Consider the following 22,588-nt stretch of genomic DNA (forward strand, 5'->3'; position numbering starts at 1 on the left):
TGGACTCACTTTCCTGCTCTATATATTCATGCATAATTTTGAATTCAGAGTTCCTTCTAGCTAACTCAGTGTGAACACATCTTCAGCATTCTCCACAACCAACCATACATGATTAACCTTATCATTTACTTATTGAATTTCAAGGACAGTCGACTTTCATAATTGATTAATTTTTAAAAGGAAGGTTGCTACTTGTTCCTGCATAGCCTGAATTTTCCTTTCCATTGTCTTAACAGTGTCATTTAGATTAACAACACCCTTTTTTAGGTCATTGTTTAGACTTATAAGTTGATTCTTTAAATCATTATTCAGACTTGTAAGCTTATGATCCAAGAGTTGAGATAATCTTTCAAACAAACCTGAGTTTCTTCATTTGGAGAAGATCGTAAGAAAGGTGATGTCTCGGATGACTGTTTCAGGTTTGGTGTCGACGATTAAGGACTTTGAGTATATGAAACCTCTCCAGTTGTATCACGATTTCCCATGCTTGCCATATTTGAAGATAATATTGGGTACAAAATAAGAAAATAAATCTACCTAACCAGATTATCATCATATGCAAATCCACAATTATCCTTCTTATCAACAGTCACACGACAAAAGAAATTTGGGAAAATGATATTCTGAGGAAAAGTAATTAAAAAATTAAAAAATGTACTTGTCTCAAATGGTCCAACGATGAATTGCCACACTGCCTGTTCTGTCTCATCCCAACTGTTGTCCAATAATCAATTGTCACATGTTGCAATTAGTCTCTGAAATGTAGTGCAAAAATTAGTACACTGACTTACATGTATCCCAGCTGAGTGACTTACTTGGTTTGACTTAGTTCCTGTTGTTCCCTGTGAGACATAAGGCCGTGATGAAATTCCTCCACCTGGTACGGTTTCTAGCAAGTCTCTTCATTTGACTTCACCTTTTCCCATCCTCTGCAGCTTCTCTCTTGGTCGTCCTATTCCAGGTCTGTTTGGGATGACCACGCTTTCTAATTCCCTGAGGGTTCCAGTCCAACGCCACCCTTTCAACAGCTCCATCTGGTTTCCTCAATGTATGCCGAATCCAGTTCCATTTTCTTTCCTTGATTCGTATATTGATTGGTTGCTGATTTGTCTCCCTCCAAAGATCTTCATTTGTCATTATATCTGACCATCTCACATTTAAAGTACACTGGAGACAGCGGTTGATAAAAACTAGGAGCTGGTTTTTGGTGTGGTTAGTCACAACAGAACTGCCTTCACATTGCAATTGAAAAGCCGGAGTTTGGTCTTCTTTGAGATGTTCCTATTTCTCCGAACAGGGTACAGTTGTACAAACGCACCATTTTCTTTGCGGATGTGACTCTTCATGTCCTCCTCAGTGCCTCCTGTGGTTGTGACTATACTTCCAAGATAGAGGAAAGATTGGACCTGCTCTATGTCCTCTCCATTAATGGCCAGCCTATTCCTGATGGTCAAATTTATCCGCATTTCTTTGGTTTTGCAAACATTTATTTTGAGGCCTGCAACTTCTGCCTCTCTCTGTAACCTGGCCAGTTTCTCTTCAGTGTCTTCATATTGTTGTGCCATTAAGCATATGTTGTCTGCGAAATCTAGATCTTTGAGCCTATCCCACATACCCCATTTCACACCTCTCTTCCGTCCCCCAATCATTCTCTTCATCACATGGTCCAACACCAGAGGAAATAGTGTTGGTGAAGGGATACACCCTTGTCGTACTCCCAAATTAACTTGGAAAGGCTCTGTTATTTCTCTATTATGTGATACTTGGCATTCATAATCTTCATACATTTCTGTGATGATGTTAATACTTTGTTTGACTGCCATATTTTGCAAGTGTATCCCATATGACTCTTCGATTGACACAGTCGAAAGCCTTTTCAGAGTCAATGAAGTTAAGGTAGAGAGTGTGTTGCCACTCCGCACTTTGTTCCAGAATAATTCAGAGAGTATTAGTAAGGTCCACACACCGTCGATGTTTTCTTAAACCCGCCTGCTCTCTCCTCAGTTGTGTGTTCACAGAATCCTGAATGCAGTTTAAAATGATCCTTGAAACTACCTTACTCAGTACTGACCATAGGGCAATGCCCTGCCAGACACCATATTAAAATGCCACCCTTAATAGTGAAGGAGGGAAGCAGTTTAATTCCCACTGATGCTGAGTGAGAAAATATAGAGTATCACAAGTACAAAAACAAGTGAAACCAGAAAATTTCAATCATGGGGAATAAAATTTCACGTGCTAACTTAGGTGCTTCATATGATGAGATACTGAACTTTGATATCCTCCAGGATTGTTGCTTTAGAAAGTCCTCAATCATTACAACGCTATAATACTATTTTGAAATAAAACGCAGAGTCTAATACTTTTCTTGTTATATATTGTTACTGATTACCAAGTACGTAGGTGGAATGTACATTGGCTGTCTGACAGCCTCCGAAAGATGTTCTCACAGACAGCTGCATTACTGACGGACCGTGTGGCTCATGTGCCACTTACTTTTATATAAAACAAAACAATTGAATGCATTATTGAATTTGAGATGTACAAAATAACAATTAAAAGTCATGAGATAATATTGGTTACATGTATCACAAAATGGGCCACATTATGCCCTATGAGTCCTGATATATAATTAGGAAAAGTTTACATAGTTCTGCGCGTAATTTCAAAGAATATGAAGTGCAATAATACAAATTATATTTTAGTTTTGCAACCCAATTACTTTGAATAAAATATTACTAAAAGTATTTTGGTTTGCTCTCAAGTAGAGCTATCATTTTAGATGCTCATAATGAACAAACATCATAGCTTTTTAGAAATAGGGAAGAGGTGAATTTTCAAGAATATGTGGTGCAACATGACTGCACCGTTCATAACACAGAATTTCAAAGTTGGATTATTAACAAACGGTTTATTCCCCTTAGTTGCTGATATAAATCAAGTAGTATATTAATATGAAATTTAATCTGAGATAATGAACTCATTTTTACTAATTTTTTAAAGGGCAGTTTGCTACTTGGACTGGGTATAGACATAACAATATGAAGTTCAGAAAGTTAAAAATTCAAGCTGAAATGACCTCTTCAGAAGATGTTGATGTGAGGAAGGAATTTCACATTTGGAGGAAATTAGTCCCCTTTCATGATCCTCTATTTCAATAAGTTATGTACCTGCTTACATCTTTATCAGTATTGTGCAACAGTGGAAAATGTTTTCACATTAGAGAGAACAGATCAATGCATTATTGTCTGGGTGGTGATTTTTTCATTTTTGTGATCATGGTTTATTGCAAAATAGTCATTACACTAAAAACGTACATGGATATGGCTTATGTGGAGTGAGATGGTGTAGCAATTATCACACTGGACTCACATTTGTGAGGGGCAGAGTTCAAGTCTGCTCATTCTGATGTAGGTTTCACTTAGTTTCCTTTACCCATTTAGGCAAATGTCAAGATTGTTCCTTTGAAGGGGTAAGGGAGAGGGGGTGGAGGGAATAATGGCCAGTTTCATTTTTCAACTTTTCCCTGTGCTTTTCATTTAGATTCATGTGGAGTTGCCAGTATGGGGATGGTGAAAATGACTGTAGTAACCTACCAGTTAATAGGTGATATGGCAAAATACTCAGTAGCAAGAAGCCTTTGAGCATCTGTGCTTCACCAAGGTGTACAGCATTTTGCTTGTGTGGACCACAGACTTTCCTAGTTTGCTACAGTGTCACTTCTCAAAACATCAACTGCTCCAATTCCAACCAATGTACATCGGCCATTGGTCATTACTAATGCCTAGTAGATGAAAGAACTTTACTTTTCTGGTAAAGAATTTGTACTAATTTAAACAACTACTGTAGTTACAGAGTATGTGCTATGGAGCAAAACACACACACACACACACACACACACACAGAGAGAGAGAGAGAGAGAGAGAGAGAGAGAGAGAGAGTGGTTTTTTGGGGTAAAATAATATCTTAAGCACTCACTTCATAGATTACACATGTGGTTCAAATACATGCTGAATCCAGTGATTACTGCAGCAGATCAGTCTGTATGTAGTTTTCCTCAAACTTCCCAACTTTTAATTGAATAATAACTGATTTTACCATTCCGCTTCATGTAAACAGTATCTAGACAGCAACAAATGTAAAAATGTACATTCGTGGTTATGCTGGCATATTAAGCACATTCTCATCTCATAAGTACAAGGCAAATGTGATATCAAATATTTGCACCATCCTAAAAATCACTACAGAAACTGTGGTGAATAAACTCTGCAGAAACTGCAGTGTGGTTGGCTCATTTGAGGATCTGCAAAAAGAGTGATGTAAAAAGGTATGTGCAAGAAAAAGGGGAATGAAAGAAAGACAAGAAACTAGCAAGCTATGCTTTTACTTCCATTTACTTTGTTATAATTAATTTTCAGTGTCATCATTTATATCTATTTACATTGTACCAATTTTTGTTCCCATGCAGGAGTAATTACTTCTTTCTGCCTGGATTCAAAACAAAGTTGGCTTACACTGGGTACAACAAGTGGATTTCATATCTGTTGGGACCTTCGATTCCAACTGCCTATTACATCAATACTGCATCCTACAGGTTTGTTTCGGTGACTGCTACGTAATAAATAAATAGAAAAATTTTTGTTTATTGTTTATACAGTTTCACCATTTACATTGTAGTAAAAAGTACTGTAGTGTTTGAAGAATTAATAAGTTCATTCTGCTGTGTATGATTTGGAACTACTAGTGGATTTACTTTATACTTAATACGATTGTATTAATACTGTGCATTTTGGAAAATCATAATTTTCACTAACAACTTTTAAATATGAATATTACTTTTTTAAACACTGTTTCATAATCTTCCTATTTGAATCAGTGAATTTCAGTTCTCATTGTTTATTTGTTATTTTCATTGAAAGGTTACAAATAACGCATGGTTATGAACATTTTTTGAGCAGGGGCACGTGTGCGCAGGCTTGTCAGACATCCTGTGGAACACTCGTGGGTGATGTCAGCTGTGCAAGGCAACAATGAGATATCTTTTTGGAATCTGGAGACCCAGTTTCGTCAGGCTGTGTTGTGGGCTAGCAGTGCCCCACCACTGTCACACACACAGGTTTGTGTTGATAGTTCTTGGAAAAGTGATTGGTCTTGTGTATTATGTACCGTGTACTGTTAGCATTATATAAAGCTTGAAGGAAAGAATATAATAGAGGGAAACATTCCACATGGAAAAATATATATTTTCCCACTTGAAGGAAAGAGGATGATATGCTTATTAATATTAATATGAAGATGTATCATATTGTTTTATGTGTTTTCTCTGGTAGCTGACTGCACTGCTACATTTCTAAGTTGAGGAGTATGAAAGGGAAGCAGGAGTTGGGAATGGAGTGAGACAGGGTTGTAGCCTATCCCCGATGTTGTTCAGTCTGTATTTTGAGCAAGCAGTAAAGGAAACAAAAGGAAAATTCGGAGTAGGAATTAAAATCCATTTAGAAGAGATAAAAACTTTGTGGTTCGCCAATGACACTGTAATTCTGTCAGAGACAGCAAAGGATCTGTAAGAGCAGTTGAATGGAATGGACAGTGTCTTGAAAGGAGGATATAAGATGAACATCAACAAAAGCAAAACAAGGACAATGGAATGTAGTCGAATTAAGTCGGGTGATGCTGAGGGAATTAGATTAGGAAATGAGACACTTAAAGTAGTAGATGAGTTTTGCTATTTGGGGAGCAAAATAACTGATGATGGTGGAAGTAGAGAGGATATAAAATGTAGACTGGCAATGGCAAGGAAAACGTTTCTGAAGAAGAGAAATTTGTTAACATTGAGTATAGATTTAAGTGTCAGGAAGTCATTTCTGAAAGTATTTGTGCAGAGTGTAGCCATGTATGGAAGTGAAACATGGACAATAAATAGTTTGGACAAGAAGAGAATAGAAGCTTTAGAAATGTGGTACTGCAGAAGAATGCTGAAAATTAGACGGATAGATCACATAAATAATGAGGAGGTATTGAATAGAATTGGTGAGAAGAGAAATTTTTGGCTCAACTTGACTAGAACAAGGGATTGGTTGGTAGGGCAAGTTAAACTAAGCAAATTCAGAAGGATGTAGGTTGCAGTAGATACTGGGAGATGATAAAGCTTGCACAGGATAGAGTAGCATGGAGAGGTGCATCAAACCAGTCTCTGGACTGAAGACCACAACAACAACAACATATCTAAGTACTGAACAGCAACATTTCTTGTAGGCCCTATGTGCTGGACTTGTAAGTTTTAAGTACCATGAGGGAATCATCAAAAGTTCACTAATTATTTGATATATGAACCTCTCCTAACTTCTACTTATTGCACTGTATGCTGTCACACTCTCATGCCCCCATATAAACCCAAGACCCTGTGAAGTCTAGCCCCCATCCCTGCCATGTTTGCTAGAGAGTAACCTGATATCAGTTAAAGCAGGTTGGGCAAATGAATGGCGCAGAATTATCTCTGGGATGGGTTGATAACTACTACATTTATATCTTTTGGCTGTACTAACTGAATTAACATGTGTTACAAGTGGTCAAATTTGTCAGCCACATTTTAAAATTAAATAATAATTTTATGAATGTGAGCAGTGACAGTAGTCAAGACAAAATACGTAAATCAAATTAAAATGCAGTTATTTATTCATTCATAGAAATAAAACCCATGAATGGTGGCCTCACAATATTTCAAATAGTAGATACTTGTGGAGCACTATCTAAAAACATCAAATATTGTAAATTGGTTGAAGCTTGCATGTTTGTGAACAAGTGCTAACAGATCCTTGAAAACTACTATTGTCTGATTGGTTCATAAATGTGAAGGAGTCATTCATTTGCAAAAAGTTAAAGTATATGATTTGAAGGCCAGTGCTCAGACACCAATTTCATGAAGCAATATGTCACAATCCCCAAAACTGAAAAAAAACTACCTTTGAATATTACAATATTTCTGAGTATTGTTAAGTATTAAAGAAATGCCTATTAGTAATGAATTTTTCAGTAGTTCAGTGTGTAGCATAATCAGATTGTAAAAATGAAACTGCTGGTTCATATCTTGCTAATTACACTTTTCTTTTGTACTTCTTTGAATTCCACATGTGTTAACAGCTGGCAGTGTTTATTAACAAATATGGACTCATAATAAACTTTTAATAAAAATAACATTTCTTATTTTTAATTACTGTTCACATGGAAATATGAAAATTCATAACAAAGTAAATTTCATAGAAAAATCTGAAACATCAAATAGAAAATCGGTTAATTACTTTTCATTTATAGAAACTGTACAGTATTATTGATGCATATAATTATTTTCATTTAACAAAAAAAGCATTTGCCACATCTGTATCAGATTTTAATTTGTTTTCAAACGATCAGTAAATAAATATAGGATGATGATATTTGTATTAAAAATTATGATTCAACCTCATTCTTAATTAACTTTTCTATTTGTGAATTAATATGAAATTCAAAAAAGTAAAAAAAAAAAACGCAATTGACTAGAACTGAACCAGATACTTGTTGTTTACAGTGCAATTATGCTATGTATTGAACAGCCAATAAATTCATTGCTAATATACAATTGTTTGATACTTAACAACAATAAAAAAATCTTCTTATCTTCAGCAACAATATTTTTGAGTTTGTTTGAGGACTGCACTGTACTGCTTTAAGAAACTGATGTCTGAGCACTGTTCTTCAAATCCTATAACTATGAAGAAAATCAGAGAGGACAGAGCAGTCTGTGTGGTTCCATTGTATGTTCCGAGCTGATGTCCAGAGTTTAACATCCGCCAAATGTTAGTGAACGAAAGCAGCATGGCCAAGTTGCAGATCAACAACTGTCATCGAAGTAATACATAAACACAAGATCCTTCCCTGTCAAGTGACGAACTGTGAAAGACTCCCAGCACCCCATTGCTTCCTCTTATATGCAAGCACAGCAAACACAGCTCCAGCTTTCAGTAAAATGACTCGCCAATTAAATTTACAGTAAATTAAGCTTGCAGTTAACTTGTTGAAAGGAGCATTGAGAGATACACCCCTCCCCTTCTCGCTGGTCATTTTCCAATCTCACACTTAATCCTCACTCTGCTTTTCATCAATAATTAATAAAAATACATATTTTGCATACATATAATCAACTTTAAAGAATATATATATATATATATATATATATATATATATATATATATATAGCCTGGTTAGACTGAGCATGTTTTTGAGATGTTTTCAATGGTGGTCTTAGAGTTTACGTGGGTTACATCTTATTCAAATGACGTGCAGCTCTACTATCAGCTAAAATGAATAATTGCTCAATTAATTATAAAATACATTTTAAGTTTAAATATGTGTTACATTTTATGGCTATGCTACGTGATGCTGCATTCATACTATGTAATGTATTTTACGGACAATAAGACACACTTTTTTAAAATTGCCTCCAAAATTTGTGTGCATCTTATACTCAAAATTAATATAAAAATATCCAGTGTTTTATTTAAAATTGCCACCAGTTTTAAAAATGGCCATATATTTGATACCATGGAAAACCTATCTGTATCTGGCAACAATGGATTAGACTTGCAGCAGCAGTGCACCGATGCAACGAACTTGAATTGCAGGGATTCACGAGCTTGCTAATACTGTGCCCCGCCATCACAAATACAGAACTCTGTCTAGCCTATGATGTACCATTGCTGTCTACGGTGCCAGCAAACTCGAATTGAAAATGATTTGTGTTATAAGTAAAATTGCAATATTTTTGCCAGTAGCTAGTTTCGCAATGGAAAAAAATAAAGGGTGTTCATATGACGTGGGCTACAAATTGAAAGTAGTAGCATATGCAGAACAACATGGAAATAGAGCAACAGAGTGGCATTTTTGCCCACTACCAACAGAAAAAAGCTTTTGCAGTTAGTGGGCTAGTAAAGAAGAAATGAAAAAAAAAAAGGCAAGACTAAATGTGGAAATAGAGGACTGAATGCAAAATGGCCAAATCCAGATGACGACGTACTGAAATGGATTCAAGGACACTGTCAAAATGGGATTGGAATTAATACAAAAATGATACAAATACACGCTCGTAAGCTTATGCTACAGTGAAATTTAAGAGGCTGTAAGCATGAAATTGGTTGGTGCTACAGGTTTATGAATATCATGGACTTAGCATGCAACCAAAACCGAAATATCTCAGAAAATGCCACAAGAATATGAAGAGAAAATATTATCTTTCTGTCTCTTTGTTATTCAGCATTGAAAGAAAGCCTGTGTGGAACTAAGCCAAATAGTGAATATGGACAAAACTCCTCTAACATTTGAGTAACAGAACTGTTGCCAAAGGTGCTAAAACTGTAACTGTCAAAACAAGTGAACATGAAAAAAATGTGCTACACTGTTGTTCCATATTCACTGTTCCACACTTGTTTTCTTTTGTGATGGAAAGATAGTATTTTCTCGTCATATTCTTTGGGCATTTTCTGAGATATTTTGGTTTTAGTTCATATGCTAAGTCCATGACACTTCATAAACCTGTAGTACCAGCCAACTTCACCTTTAAAGTCCTTTAAATTCCGCTGTAGCAGTAGGTTATGAGCATGTGTTTGAATCATTTTTTGTATTAATTCTAACAGTGTGTACTGACGGTACTAAACTTAATCCAATGATCATTTTCTAGCGCAAAACAATTCCAAGACCTTCTGAAATACTGCCCGGTGTTGTTGTTCACGTGCATGGCAAGGGCTGGATGGATGAGGCTGGTATGAAATTGTGGATTAACAGTGGGTGGGAGAAAGAAAAGGTGCTTTATTGAAGAAGATTTCTCGTCTTTTGCTGGATCAGTTTAGTAGTCATTTGAAAAATTCTGTGAAAGAGAAATTGAGGCAGGGAAATACAGAGCTTGCTGTTGTCCTGGGAATACTTACTTCACAATTGCAAACTCTTGATGTCTCAGTAAATAAACCACTTGTGTATGTGAGAGAGGAGTGGAACAAATGGACGACGGAAAAACCCAACATGAATTCACACAGAGGGGGAGCTTTAAAACAACCTATAAGGGGCGTTCAAAAAGAAACGAGTCAGAGGCATAATTACAGAAACCAGTGCCTGTATGTTAGAAGTATTGACCCTGTCTGTTGAGACACTTGTCCCACTGTGTGACAGAAGGCGGTGAATGGCTGTCATAAAATTCTCAGGACTGCGATGTTAACCAATTCTGCACATACAGCTGGGCATTATCGTCCAAGGTGAATTGTTTGCCCCTCTGAGCCTTTTGAAGGGGACAAAAAATGGCATAATCACAGGGAGAGAGGTTCGGACTCTATGGAGGGTGGCCGAGAACCTCCCATTTGAATTTCTGCAGTAGTGCTGTGGCTGTGTTGGCCGTATGAGGCTTTGTATTTTCGTGGAGCTGAATGACCCCACAGGTGAGATTGCCTGGTCATTTTGATTTGATTGCTTGGTCAAGGATGGTCAAGGCTTGTGAGTAATGCTGGGCATTCACTGTTGTCCCATGCCACAGGAAATGAATCAGAAGGGGGCCATCTTGGTCAAAGAAGAATGTCAGCATAACTTTTCCTGCACTCATGTGGATGGCCTTGGCTTTTTTTTGGTGGTGGTGACTCTGGATGCTACAGCTGGAGACTGTGTCGTTTTGATTCTGGTTTGAAGTTATGACACCATGAGTCATCTCCAGCCACTACTCGTGCCAGGAACACATTCCCTTCCCGAGCATAGCGCTGCAGATGAGCAAGACAGTGGGCCATTCAACATGCTTCTTGGTGTGGTTGAAGACTGTGAGGCACCAATTGGGCACACACTTTGCGCATGTGCAGTCATTCCTTCATGATGGTGTGAACACTTCTGACACTCATTCTGACCACGGTGGCTATGGCTTTCACTGTCACTTGGCGGTCCTGGGTATTGAGTGCATCCACCAGCTGGATGATGTCATCTGTAATGCAGTGTGGTGCTCCAAACCATGCATCATTGGCTAACGACACCTGCCCAAGCGCTTGTGCCACACCTTGACCCTTCCAAGGGACAAGCAGTGTTCACCATATATTTGTGACATTCATCGATGAGTGTCCGTTCCTCCTACTCCTTCTGCTGTCAGAAAATGAACACTACCTCTTTGCTCTTCTGTTGACGCCTCCATCTCACTGTTTGCAATGCAACTGGGAGTGTTGGACGATTGGTGCATGCTGCTGCTAGCTCTGTATAGTCATGTGCCATGCATGTGTGCCATCTAGCGACAGGCTGTGAGCTTCTGTGCTCTGGTCGGAACCACACTTTGTTACATATACCATGATATTATCCTCCTGTCATCGGTTTGCGCATTCCAGACTCAGGCTCTTTTCTTTTTGAACGCCCCTTATACAATCAAATGAGTGTGTCAGTGAATAAACAGTCGTGGTCTAGAGTGAGAGAAGACATTAGTGTTAAATCTTTCAAGAAGTGTGGCATAAGTAACTCTCTCAATGGCCATCTGATATATGAAGAGGACTATGAAGAAGCTGAAGAGGGAGAAGGGGGGGAAGGGAGGAGGAGGAGGAGGAGGGGGAGGAGGAGGAGGAGGAGGAGGAGGAGAACAAGAAAGTTCAGATAAGGATTTTCAGGGATTTTAAAGGGCAGCACGGTTGTATAAACTAAGGATTTTTTCAGTCTTGCTTTGCAATCTAATAATAAAAATGGTAAAAATGCTGTTTAAAAAAAAAATTGCTTGAAAATTAAGTTGTGTCTTATAGTCCATAGCGTCTTATAGTCCACAAAATACAGTATATGTGTGGATGATTTTGAATTCTGGCAAATTTGTGTAATTATATGTAATTAAAATCTGTTGTAACCTCTTAAAGTGCTCTATCTCTTGGTGAAGGGTGATCATTGGTAACAACTATCACCTCCGCTGTCATCTGACACTAGTTTGTGACTGTGGTTATAACCATCTGCATTCTATTAATTTTTATAAGGTATTATGTGTGACGTTAGCATTGATTTATGCAGACTGTTGTAACTTCTTTAGTTTTTGTGCACAAGCATCTATCTAAGTGGCAATGGACCTGTTACAGTGACACAGTCGAAACTACAACCAGCATTACAGTCTGAAGTGACAAATATGCTAGTTCACCATTCATTATAACAAGGATGTAAACTCGTATGTATGGCACATTGGTTTGTGGCTAGTGACTGAATATAAACTTATATTCTGTAATATTCATTCTGTAGAACAGTGTACCACATAGAAAATGATAATTGTCATTAGCAATAGCTGTTCATGCTGTAATAGGAAAATGACCATTGTGCAGTCAGACTGTCATAAATAAAATAGATTTTTTATTCTGTAAATCAGCTTGAAATGCTATGGTGATTTCGTATCACAATGACAATGTGCCTAGAGGTTTACAGTAATGTACTGGACTAATGGTGCCTCAAAAGCTTCAATCAACATACATTGGTCCTAATATTTTACAGTTTAATTACATTGTGTCCTTAATGTGCCCGCCCAGAAAAAAAATCTGTTGGACTGATATTAAGAGTACAAGTTTGAAGAATATGTGCCTAAAAGGCTCTTGTGATCTGTGGACAAAGCCAGTGTTTTTGTGAGTGGAACAATGAATAAACACAAAGGATGTAAGCCAGAATATCTAAGTCTAGAACAGGGTCAAATACTGAGTAGCAGCTTTTGATACAACTAGGCATGATGCAGGGTGTGACACTAAGCTGTGTTGCATGCCTAGATTCAGGTTGCTATTTGGTGAGACCGTGTGACATTGCAGTGGTACCGGTACCTCTGATGATGAATGACTCAGTCTTGCTGGAACGCCTTTGCCCTGTCATCGATAATGTTGGGTAACGGGGATATTAAATTCCTCTCCTCTTGAGAAGGGGCACGGCTGGGGCAGAGGGAGTGGTCCAGTCTCCATAGATTCTAAAACTGTGATCCCATCACTTGCCCATGTGCTGGTGGGGGTACAGGGGCAGAGGTCATACTGTGACTGGGAAGGGATGAGAGAGGGGTGGGAAATCTGGCTGGAGGTATTTCGTGTGTGGTATGTGAGGCAAAAGAGGAGGCAAAGATGAGGACATCAATTGCAATGGCAGTCAAAGACAGAGCTGGTAACGGTGGAGCAAATGAATGCTCCTGGCCACAGCGTTGTACTGCTGTTGGCCCACATGGGCAAGGATGATACCTTTGGTCTACCCCAGATGCTGGCTGAACGTGTGAGCCCAGACAAAGGCACCCTTCTTGTAGGCAGACTGGTAAGCAGAATGGGCACATTGTATGGGACACAGGAGGTCTAACAGGGTGTGATGGCTCCAGTCTGGTAGAATTTCAGCTGGACTAATTCCACTGGTGGGTGTGGACCAATAAGTCATGAGGAAGCTGTACAAGACCTTCTGCATCTGAGTCTTGAAGTATGGACCATGCATTCAGCCTGCACATTGGAGGTGATGTGAAAAGGGGTGGAGGTCAGATGCTTGATGCTGTTGCGGCAACAGGAGCCCTTGAACTGATCGTAAATTGGGGCCCAGTGTCTGATACCAGAGTGCAAGATGCAACCTCAATGGCGAAAACCCTCTCAAGGGCAGGGATGGTGGCAAGGGAGGTAGTGGACAACATGCACACATCATATAGGAAATTGGAAAGGGCGTCCACAACTAACAGCCACGCAGCTCCCTGAAACAGCCCAGCAAAATCGATGTCCACCCTCTGCCATGAGTGGTCAGGGTGGGGCCATCTGAAAAAATGTTTGTGCTGGGGATTCTGATTGAGGGAGCAGGCAAGGAGTTGCCCTTGACTGGTGGAAACATTTACACCAGAAGAGCCTCATGAACCACAAATTGAAGCAGGTGAGTGCTACAAAACTTAGGCACTACCAAAGCCTTCAGAGGAATCTGAGATGTAAAGTTACATGCACATCTGAGTGTTTTTTCAAATATATTCTTATACACCATGCACAGTGCATCAAGATCAGAAAAAGGCACCATGATTGACACTAAATTAACTTGGTCCGGTACTGTGAACCCAAAACTAGTAAAGGTGTGTACACCAAAAATGTTAGTAGCAGTCAGGGAGTGCACCACTAAAAAGGTTAGTACTTGTTCCATCATTTTTGTACTTAGCTGCCAGTTACAATTTTCTGAGAAGAGGAATGGCCCTGGGGTAACATGTGCCCTTGTTGATTAAGGAATTCCAGGGCCTGGCCAAGTAATATCAAATTCAAGGTTATCTTTGATGCCAGCTGGGGAAACTGCTAATGGTGAAGTCATGATGGAGTGAACGGTCATGTTGCCGTCCTGATGTAGTAGCGCATGTGTCCAACGAACTGCCTATTGACACATAACAGCCAGGTCACCACTCTTACCACAAGCTCAGCACCATGCAGCATGGTGCAGGTATCAGCATCTGGTGTGCCTGCTGCCATACTCAGGACAAGACTGTAACATCTGTGATGTGTTTGACTGATGATGCGATTCTGGAGGGGGGGCCGTTTCTGACCTGCCTAGTTAACATTAAAAAGGAGGTCACCCAACTCTAAGGGCAGGACCAGAATCAGCAACATACTTACTAGTGTTCCAGATGCCTGTCAACTGTGATGAGACTTAGAATCAGAGGATGAATCATCAGATGACCTCCACTTACAACCTGAGAAATTTGAATTTCATTTGGAAAAGCATGATGAGTTGCCAAAGCAACATCAGAAGACTTAGCAATTTTAAGCATTTCATGAAGACTAGAATTTGACTTGGCCAAAGCTTTAGCAGTGACCTCTCTGTTAGGGACAAGACACCAATCTTATCTCAAATCAACAATTCCACTTAACGAAATGTAACAGTTCTGGCACGTAAAACTGCACTTGCTTGCAAGAGCCCACAAGTCAGCTGCCCAAGCAGAATATGAATGTCCATGTTTATGACACTGATTAAACTGAATTCCAGGAGCAGCAAGGTATGTCTGCTGACTGTAGTTTTGGTTAACATAGCACAGAAAGCACTGAAAGACAAGTCATTATGTTCTGAGAGTGGCTGTAGTTTCTGCACCACTTAATATAAATGACTACCGGAAGACAACAGTAAATCGCATTTCCACTCAGTAGAAATATCATGCAGATGACAATGCAAGTAAAAATGTTGGAAGTAGACATCTCAGCTCTCTGAAACCTCGTTGAAGGGGTGGAGGGGGGGGGGGGGCGTGGATGTCGTTGGTAGCACAGCAGTGCCCTCCAACTGCTGTGGTGGTTGTTGCTGCTGCTGAGGCACAAGATGCAGAAGAGCAGACTGCTGTTCCTGCTGACCCCAAAATATTGCTGTTGCTGCCACAGTTCCATAAACTTGGAGTCCATAATGCAGGAACCAAAGGCAAACACAACACCGTAATCACTATGAACAAAACCAGCATTGACATGAGTGGATCAATGAACAAACATCAAGAATGTAAGCCAGAATGTCCAAGCCCAGAGCAGGGTTCAATACTGAATAGCAACTGAGCGTGATACAAATGAGCGCAAGCACTCTACGGTACCAGACTATGGCCACTCGCCAAGATCATGCTGGCATCTAACTGTCTCGGTGTACTGCTTCTGCTCTGTTATTACTAACATCCACTGGTGGATATATTAAAAAGCTTTTAAAAGTTCCGTTCAAGTTTTTTTTTTTTTTTACAATCAAATGACTAGATTAGTCAAGCACTGTACTGTCCCAAGAGATGGTTCCGCTGAGGATGAAAGGCAGACCTCTGGCATGTACGAGTAACCAGTGCCAGCTCTTCCTGCAGAAGAGAGAGAAATAAAGGACCACCATTCATGTTGCACATTAGGACACATCAGATGTTCAGCTTACTCTAGCATATTCTCTGAAGTAATGCAATTGCTTTGGTGTCTATATTTTAGTTTGCATTTCTTTATGTCTCAGTGTTTTATATATTTTACATTTAAATAGTTTCTGACAATTTGTGTGTGTGTGTGTGTGTGTGTGTGTGTGTGTGTGTGTGTGTGTGTGTGTGAGATTCAAAGTTTTTACTCTTTCTTTTTTATTTTAATAATAACAGGTTCACCAAAACAGTGTTTGTGCAATGTATGCTGGATGTGTAGACCGATCACCATTTGTGATTACTGGAGGAACAGATATGAGGGTCAGATTCTGGGACTTAGAGTCCCCTAATGAGTCATATCTTGCTATACCAGCTGCTAATGATTCTGTAACACCATCTACAGTCTGTTATAAGTAAGTACAAGATTTTTTTTTGTGTGTAGACATTATAACATTCCAAATACAGTGTATGTTCACAGCCTCCACAGCAATCTCACTGTCAAACTGCTGCACAGTGCTGTCCTCATTGGGCAGCAAATACTTACTTGGCTAAGGTGTATGTATATGTACTGTTGTTATTGTAATAGTAGTTCTTGTTGTTCATTGTATTGCCTAATTAAAGTTCATTTCTGTGACAATGATACCTTTTTTCTGTATCAATTTGCACTCCTCCTATGGAATAATAACTATGATGCTACAGGTAGATTGTAATGCTGCTTTTAATCCATTAAAGTTATGAAAAAAAGGCAAAATGTAAAACTTGGCTCTGGGATATAATATGCTCTTCTCCAATAATAAGAGAACTGCATAGTTTAACACCCTAATGGCAGTGCTTCATATCCTCACATAAGAAAATGGAACAAAGTTTGTTATGTAACCCAGGAGATTAGTGTACAGCCTGATTTACCACAATACCACATGAGTATTGGAACATTATCTTAATATAGTATAGTATCTTAGAGGAGCAGAGTTGAAATACATGTAACATTGTTCCTTAAACTTACATCTATATATGATCATGCAAACTGAGAGTATTGTGACATAATCGGATTTGTTCTTCTGAGTATCATATTGACTGATAGTCAGCCTGAATAAAAATCTTTCAAGCAAAAGAGGAATACATTTTGTTGGTTAGCAGAAAAAAATTTATACGTGTGTGTGTGTGTGTGTGTGTGTGTGTGTGTGTGTGTGTGTGTGTGTGCGTGTGTGTGTGTTGTGCATGTGCAGGTGCATGCGCATGCACACTTGCATGCGTGCACTTGCTTGTGAGCACTGATTATGGAGTAAATGTTTTCCAATTTTCCAACCAGTCCTCTCTTCTCACAAACGTTTCACTTGCTCACTTATTTCCTTCATCCCTTCTATTAGTAATGTTACTTGATAGAATGTGTGCAGGTTTGTAGATGAATTGACAATCCTGTTTTGGATGCAGTAATTTTACAACTGAACTAGTGATTTTCTTGTGGTGCCTCAAGCAGTAGTCTTAAGTTTGCCTTCTAGAGGGACTCCAAACAGTCCTGTTGTAGGCAGGCAGCTGCCGTGCAGTACTAAGGTGGTACCATCGTGCCCTTACAGCCTCTTTCTAATGTCACATGTGGTTGGTTCTGCCCTGGTTTTCGGGATACAGTTTTGCTCTCTATAACCTGTCGCCACATTTGAGAAACAATAGAATGATTCACATTAAGCCATTGGGCCACATTGGTTTCCAACTGTTCTGCTTCCATTCTTCCTCTGGCCCTACATCGCAGAGAGTCTGGTAGGCACCTTCCCTGTGCAATAATGCACCTTCTGTGACTGTGTACACAGCAATAGTGGATGTGGGACTACTCGGCAAACACTACCCCATTTTGCAGTTGCCCTGGCATCATCATTGGCTGGAATGCTATCTTTCATGCAGACAGTGACTGAACGGACACCTGTTGACAGTTTGTATGATTATGTTAGGAATTAGACACAGGACGGAGGAATAGTGGTTTGTTGCTTTAATTTTGGACACTAATGTATGTGTGAATATGCATAGGATTACAAATGCAATCCATGAACAGAGACTGACATGCTATGAACAGTTAATGAAAATGGATGATGGCAAGTTGATTAAAAGAATTAAAAGTAATATGTGTGTTTGCATGGCCATTCTTTGCCTCCAAAAACAAAGAAAGAAAGAGAGAGATAGACGAAAAGAAAGAAGGAAGAAAGTCTTGAACCACTTCTCTCACCTACTCCCTCAATTCACATCTCCACTGGACATATCTCTCTCTCTCTCTCTCTCTCTCTCTCTCTCTCTCTCTCTCTCTCTCTCACACACACACACACACACACACACACACACACACACACGTTTCTCTCTGGCCCCCCCTTCTCAGTCTAATTAACATGTATCACACATTATTATGGGAAAAAATTTCACTCGCGGTATGACAACATACAAAGAAAACAAATGAATGAACAAAGACACTGTGCTGGAACATATGAAAATACAGTACTATTTATCTAATGAAGTATTACAAAAGGTAGTTGATGTGGAAAAAACACCAATGAAGTGTACAAAAAAAGCAGGTTTTGAAAATGTGAAAAATTGCCTAAAGTGAAAGTGCACTTCTGAACGTGTCGTATTGAGGCAAACTGTGCACAGAAGGCTTTGGCAGAGTGGCCTTTATTGTCAGAGACTGCTGTTATGTGTACCTCTGACATGTCTTCACAGGAGAAAACGTCTAGAGTGGAGTCATCGACATGCTACCAGAAGGTTGAACAGTGGGCCAATGTTCTTTTCACAGATGAATCTCGATTTAGTATGGAGAGTGATTCGCCATGGATTTGCATCTGGAGGGAATGTGGAATACGATTTCAGGACCCAAACGTTGTGGAATACGAGTTCAGGACCCAAACATTATGGAAAGATACCGATATCAAGAAGGATCTGTAATTCTGTGGGCAGCGATTATGTTGACCACTTGAATACCTCCTCTTGAAATAGTACAGGTGAATTAGCAAGGTTTAACTGCTATCAGGTATCGTGACGAGATCTTGGAACATCATGTGCAGTTGTTGCGAGATGCTGTGGGCCCAGACTTCTTATTGATGGACAATAATGCTCGATCTCATAGAGCAGAGGTGGTTTATGTTATCTTGGAAATGGAAGATGATGCACACATGGTGTGGCCTGTTCACTCTCCTGATTTGAATCCTATAGAGTATGTCCAGAATGCAGGATGTTTCACTTCAGCATCCACCAACCACTCTCCAAGACTTGTGCACAGCTCTGCAAGAATAATGGGCATTTTGCCTCAATAAGAGATTGATGACATCATTTGTGGCATGCTCCATCACTGTCAGGCCTGTATTGCTGCTGGAGGTTGTCACATCCCATACTGAGCACATTAATCAGTTGTCGGAATGTGTGTGTGCAAATCCATTAAGTTGCAAAAAAATGAAGAACGTTTGTGTCTACCACTATGCATGTTGCAGTTGTTTACGTCCTGTATCCTTTATAGTGTTCCTGCTTTACTATCACCTGTTTATATGGTTTTGTGGCAACATAAGTGCAGCCTTACAACATTTCCATTTATTGCTTTAATTTAGGACTCCAGTGTAGATCCCAGTTTGTCCTCTCCTTTCGTATTTCATGCATAGTGTTTGTGGCCCCAAACTGTTTATTAAGATCACTACTTCATTCGACTGCATTAAATATTTGTGCATATTTAAAAGATAGCTAGAGCAATATTCTCCTGGAGTAAACACACTTTATCTAAGGAGATGTGCAAAAACTCCCTCTCTTTTTTTTTTTTTATTTACAGGTCACGGTTAGTGGATGGAACCAATGTAGTGCAAGAGGTGCAGAAGCCACGATCACAGTCTGCGGGAGTCCAGAGACAGCGCAGTAATGAAGAGGCGCCCCGCCCGGGCCCTGACCAGCCTCAGGCAGGCCATCATGATTGGATTAGTGAAGTGGCCATGTGTCAGGCATCACAGTGTTTCCTGCTTACTGGGTCTCGCGATGGAGTTATCAAGGTCTGGAAGTAGGGGTGTAAACTAGTTTTCATTATAGTCCTCCACTGTCTACTGTAGCCTATACAAACTTACAAACTTACAAGACCGCTGTTATTCCGCTAAGGAAATGGCTGTGAGGCAATAAGGCGACAATACTTCCGTTACATTCCACAATACAGTCGCTATGGCTGTTACATTGTTCAGAGACGTTTGTCAGTCAGTCTTGTATATAGTAGCATTCATTATGACTCTAAATAAGCTCTCTTCAGTTCTGTTTTGATAGTAACGTCATTTTCTTTCGTAGCGTTAATTATGTTCCCAATCCATATATATCATTGGTACTGTTACACACCATTTGCATTCCTTTCAGTTATTAGTGTGGGAATTGTGTTGTTTGCTTTTATATTATACACATTGACAAATTAAATATAATAATTAATTGTTGACTAGGAGAACAGCAACTACAACAGAAATGTTCTGATAATTTTATAGCTTAATTATATCTAACTCCTCCTGCCCCATTTCCTATAATAGTTTTGAAGATGGTAATGCCATTAATGCAAGGTGTGCAGTTTAAAATTATAATGATTAACAATAATGTTCATACACATCTCATTTTTTAATGTCCCTTTTCTGTTTTGACTGTTTCACTTTATGTGAACAAGAATTTTGTATGATAAAGATTTTTCTTTTTTCTTTTTTTTTCTTTTTTTGTTATACTTGCCTTTTTTTCATGACCTTAATAGATTATATTCTAACTCAGGGCGCCCGCACTATGTTGGCAATTAATTTCGATTACAATGTGTTATCCTATCTCAATTTCCGTACTCAAGTAAATCTGTTTAACTTGACCTCAGAGACTGCTTGGTGTTATGCTTTTGTTCCAAGGATAATTTTCTAGAAAACTTCATATTTACAGAGAGAATGTCATTTGAATTATTATTCTGAAGCTGCTTTGTACTTAAGTTGCATTTTAGGGAAACTTGTTATGGTAATACAATTTGAAGTGTTTTTATAATCTCCGATCGTACTAAGCCAAGTTCTATTGAATAATTTGCCTCACAGTTATGTTTCTCAGGTTAAAGATCTTACTGTGGTGGCCATAATTAGCAGACTGTTTTATCCTTTATTCAATCATGTCTTGATATTGAATGCTTGACAGGCTGTTGTGTAACCATTCTTTTAAAACATGATTTGAAGACCTCTTTTCTAAATGTAGTAAGTCAACAGCAATAGAAAAATTTAAAGTCTTTTTGAGATTGAGGGGATACTATTTAATTATCCTTGAGGAAGGTATCTTTTAGTTATGACTGACATTTTTCCTACCAATCCCTGTTCATGAAAAGGTAATTTTATTGTTGTAAATACATGAATAAAATTATTTATTTTCATTCTGTAGCTATCATAAAGTAACGTGACCAAAGTAATGCATCTGGGTTGCTCGGCACACAAGACTTGCAGCATCAACTATTTTCATAGTAATTCATTAGCAACTTTATCAAACAAGTGTTTTCACTGACTTACTATTTACCATATTTATGTTCTTATGTTAAGAATCCATTTGAGAAAATATGCTAGCACAGAAAATATCAGAAGAGTGGATTTTTTTTCATATTTGTGTCTCCTGGATGTGTAGTAAATCAAAATGAAAATAATGTTCCTTTTGTTTGCCAGTATTTTCATTTTCTTACCTAGGGAAATACTACTTTTTATAGCTCACTAAATGATATCCTCACATTGATGATAAGACTGAAACATTTTTGAACATCACTAAAAATTGCATACAATTTGTTTTCTTATTATTGTAGTAGTTTATATTAATGTCTGTGATAATAAAGTAGTACCAAAAATAATTGGTACATATACTGTCCAGATATATTACTCTGTATATATGTGAACTGTGAGTAATACAATGTCTTTGTAATGTTTTTGGTAATAAATGATATTAACAGTTACATTATTGTTTCAACACCCTCAACTGTGAATGACACAAGCATTTGGTGAAGTCTGGCTGATGTGAACAAGGGCACCCATACAAAGTTTTGTAGGTGGTGGGCCTTTACCTGGAGGTATTTTTTATATTGTGGAAGACAAATGGTGACTTGTAAGTAGCCATAACTAAGTTAGAAACAGAATTTTGTTTCTTATTCCTAGAAATACTTTACTCCTACACTCAATGATATTACATGGTCATCTGATAATCATATTATTTATTAAAGCAATTCATTGTCACAATGCAGGAACACTTTTCAAGGGAGCAGCATTGTTTGTTGACCAAATATGCTGCATTATCATTATTCTGCAGCAATAAGCTATCTAAATCTGTCATTATCTTTGTACAAATTCATCTGCATGTTGTTGCTTATACAGGGCTCCAAAAAACCGTCTAGCGTGGTAATGGATACCGGAGTTGCTCAATCTGGGTGTTTTTACTTCTTGAAGGAGTGGTGGGACTAAAAAGGAGAGACAAGTAAGGAGTTGGCCATTGTAACAAAAAGGATTAGATAGAGATGAGTATTCTGTGTTTATTTTGATGGTTATTCTTTTAGCTAGTAAGAGACAAATATGTACGTGAAATTAATTTTTTTTAAAATATTTGTATGATAATACATGACAGTTGAAACCGCTGCCATTAATTAAAATAAAGTTTTGATGAGTAGTTAGTTTAAAAATGGGACAGAAAAATTTAAGAAAGACATGATCAAACAGTGGAAAGTTGAGGATGGAATAACAACAATATGGATAGAATAGATTGTTAGTC

At 38.5% G+C, this 22,588-nt stretch overlaps 1 protein-coding gene across 2 annotated transcripts in view; it reads left to right on the forward strand.

Annotated features, from left to right (window-relative positions):
- LOC126251958 (phosphoinositide 3-kinase regulatory subunit 4) overlaps positions 1 to 21,756 on the forward strand; it is a 209,624-nt gene extending 187,868 nt beyond the window's left edge. For both annotated transcript variants that reach the window (XM_049952721.1, XM_049952722.1), the window contains exons 25-28: positions 4,469 to 4,594; positions 4,959 to 5,116; positions 16,079 to 16,254; positions 19,635 to 21,756. In XM_049952721.1, the coding sequence (XP_049808678.1) occupies positions 4,469 to 4,594; positions 4,959 to 5,116; positions 16,079 to 16,254; positions 19,635 to 19,860 (686 nt within the window). In that variant the 3' untranslated portion in view covers positions 19,861 to 21,756. The remainder of the gene's footprint in view (positions 1 to 4,468; positions 4,595 to 4,958; positions 5,117 to 16,078; positions 16,255 to 19,634) is intronic.
- The last annotated feature ends 832 nt before the right edge of the window (positions 21,757 to 22,588 follow it).

The sequence above is a fragment of the Schistocerca nitens genome, chromosome 4 (genome assembly GCF_023898315.1).
Source record: "Schistocerca nitens isolate TAMUIC-IGC-003100 chromosome 4, iqSchNite1.1, whole genome shotgun sequence".
NCBI classification, from domain to species: Eukaryota; Metazoa; Arthropoda; class Insecta; order Orthoptera; family Acrididae; genus Schistocerca; species Schistocerca nitens.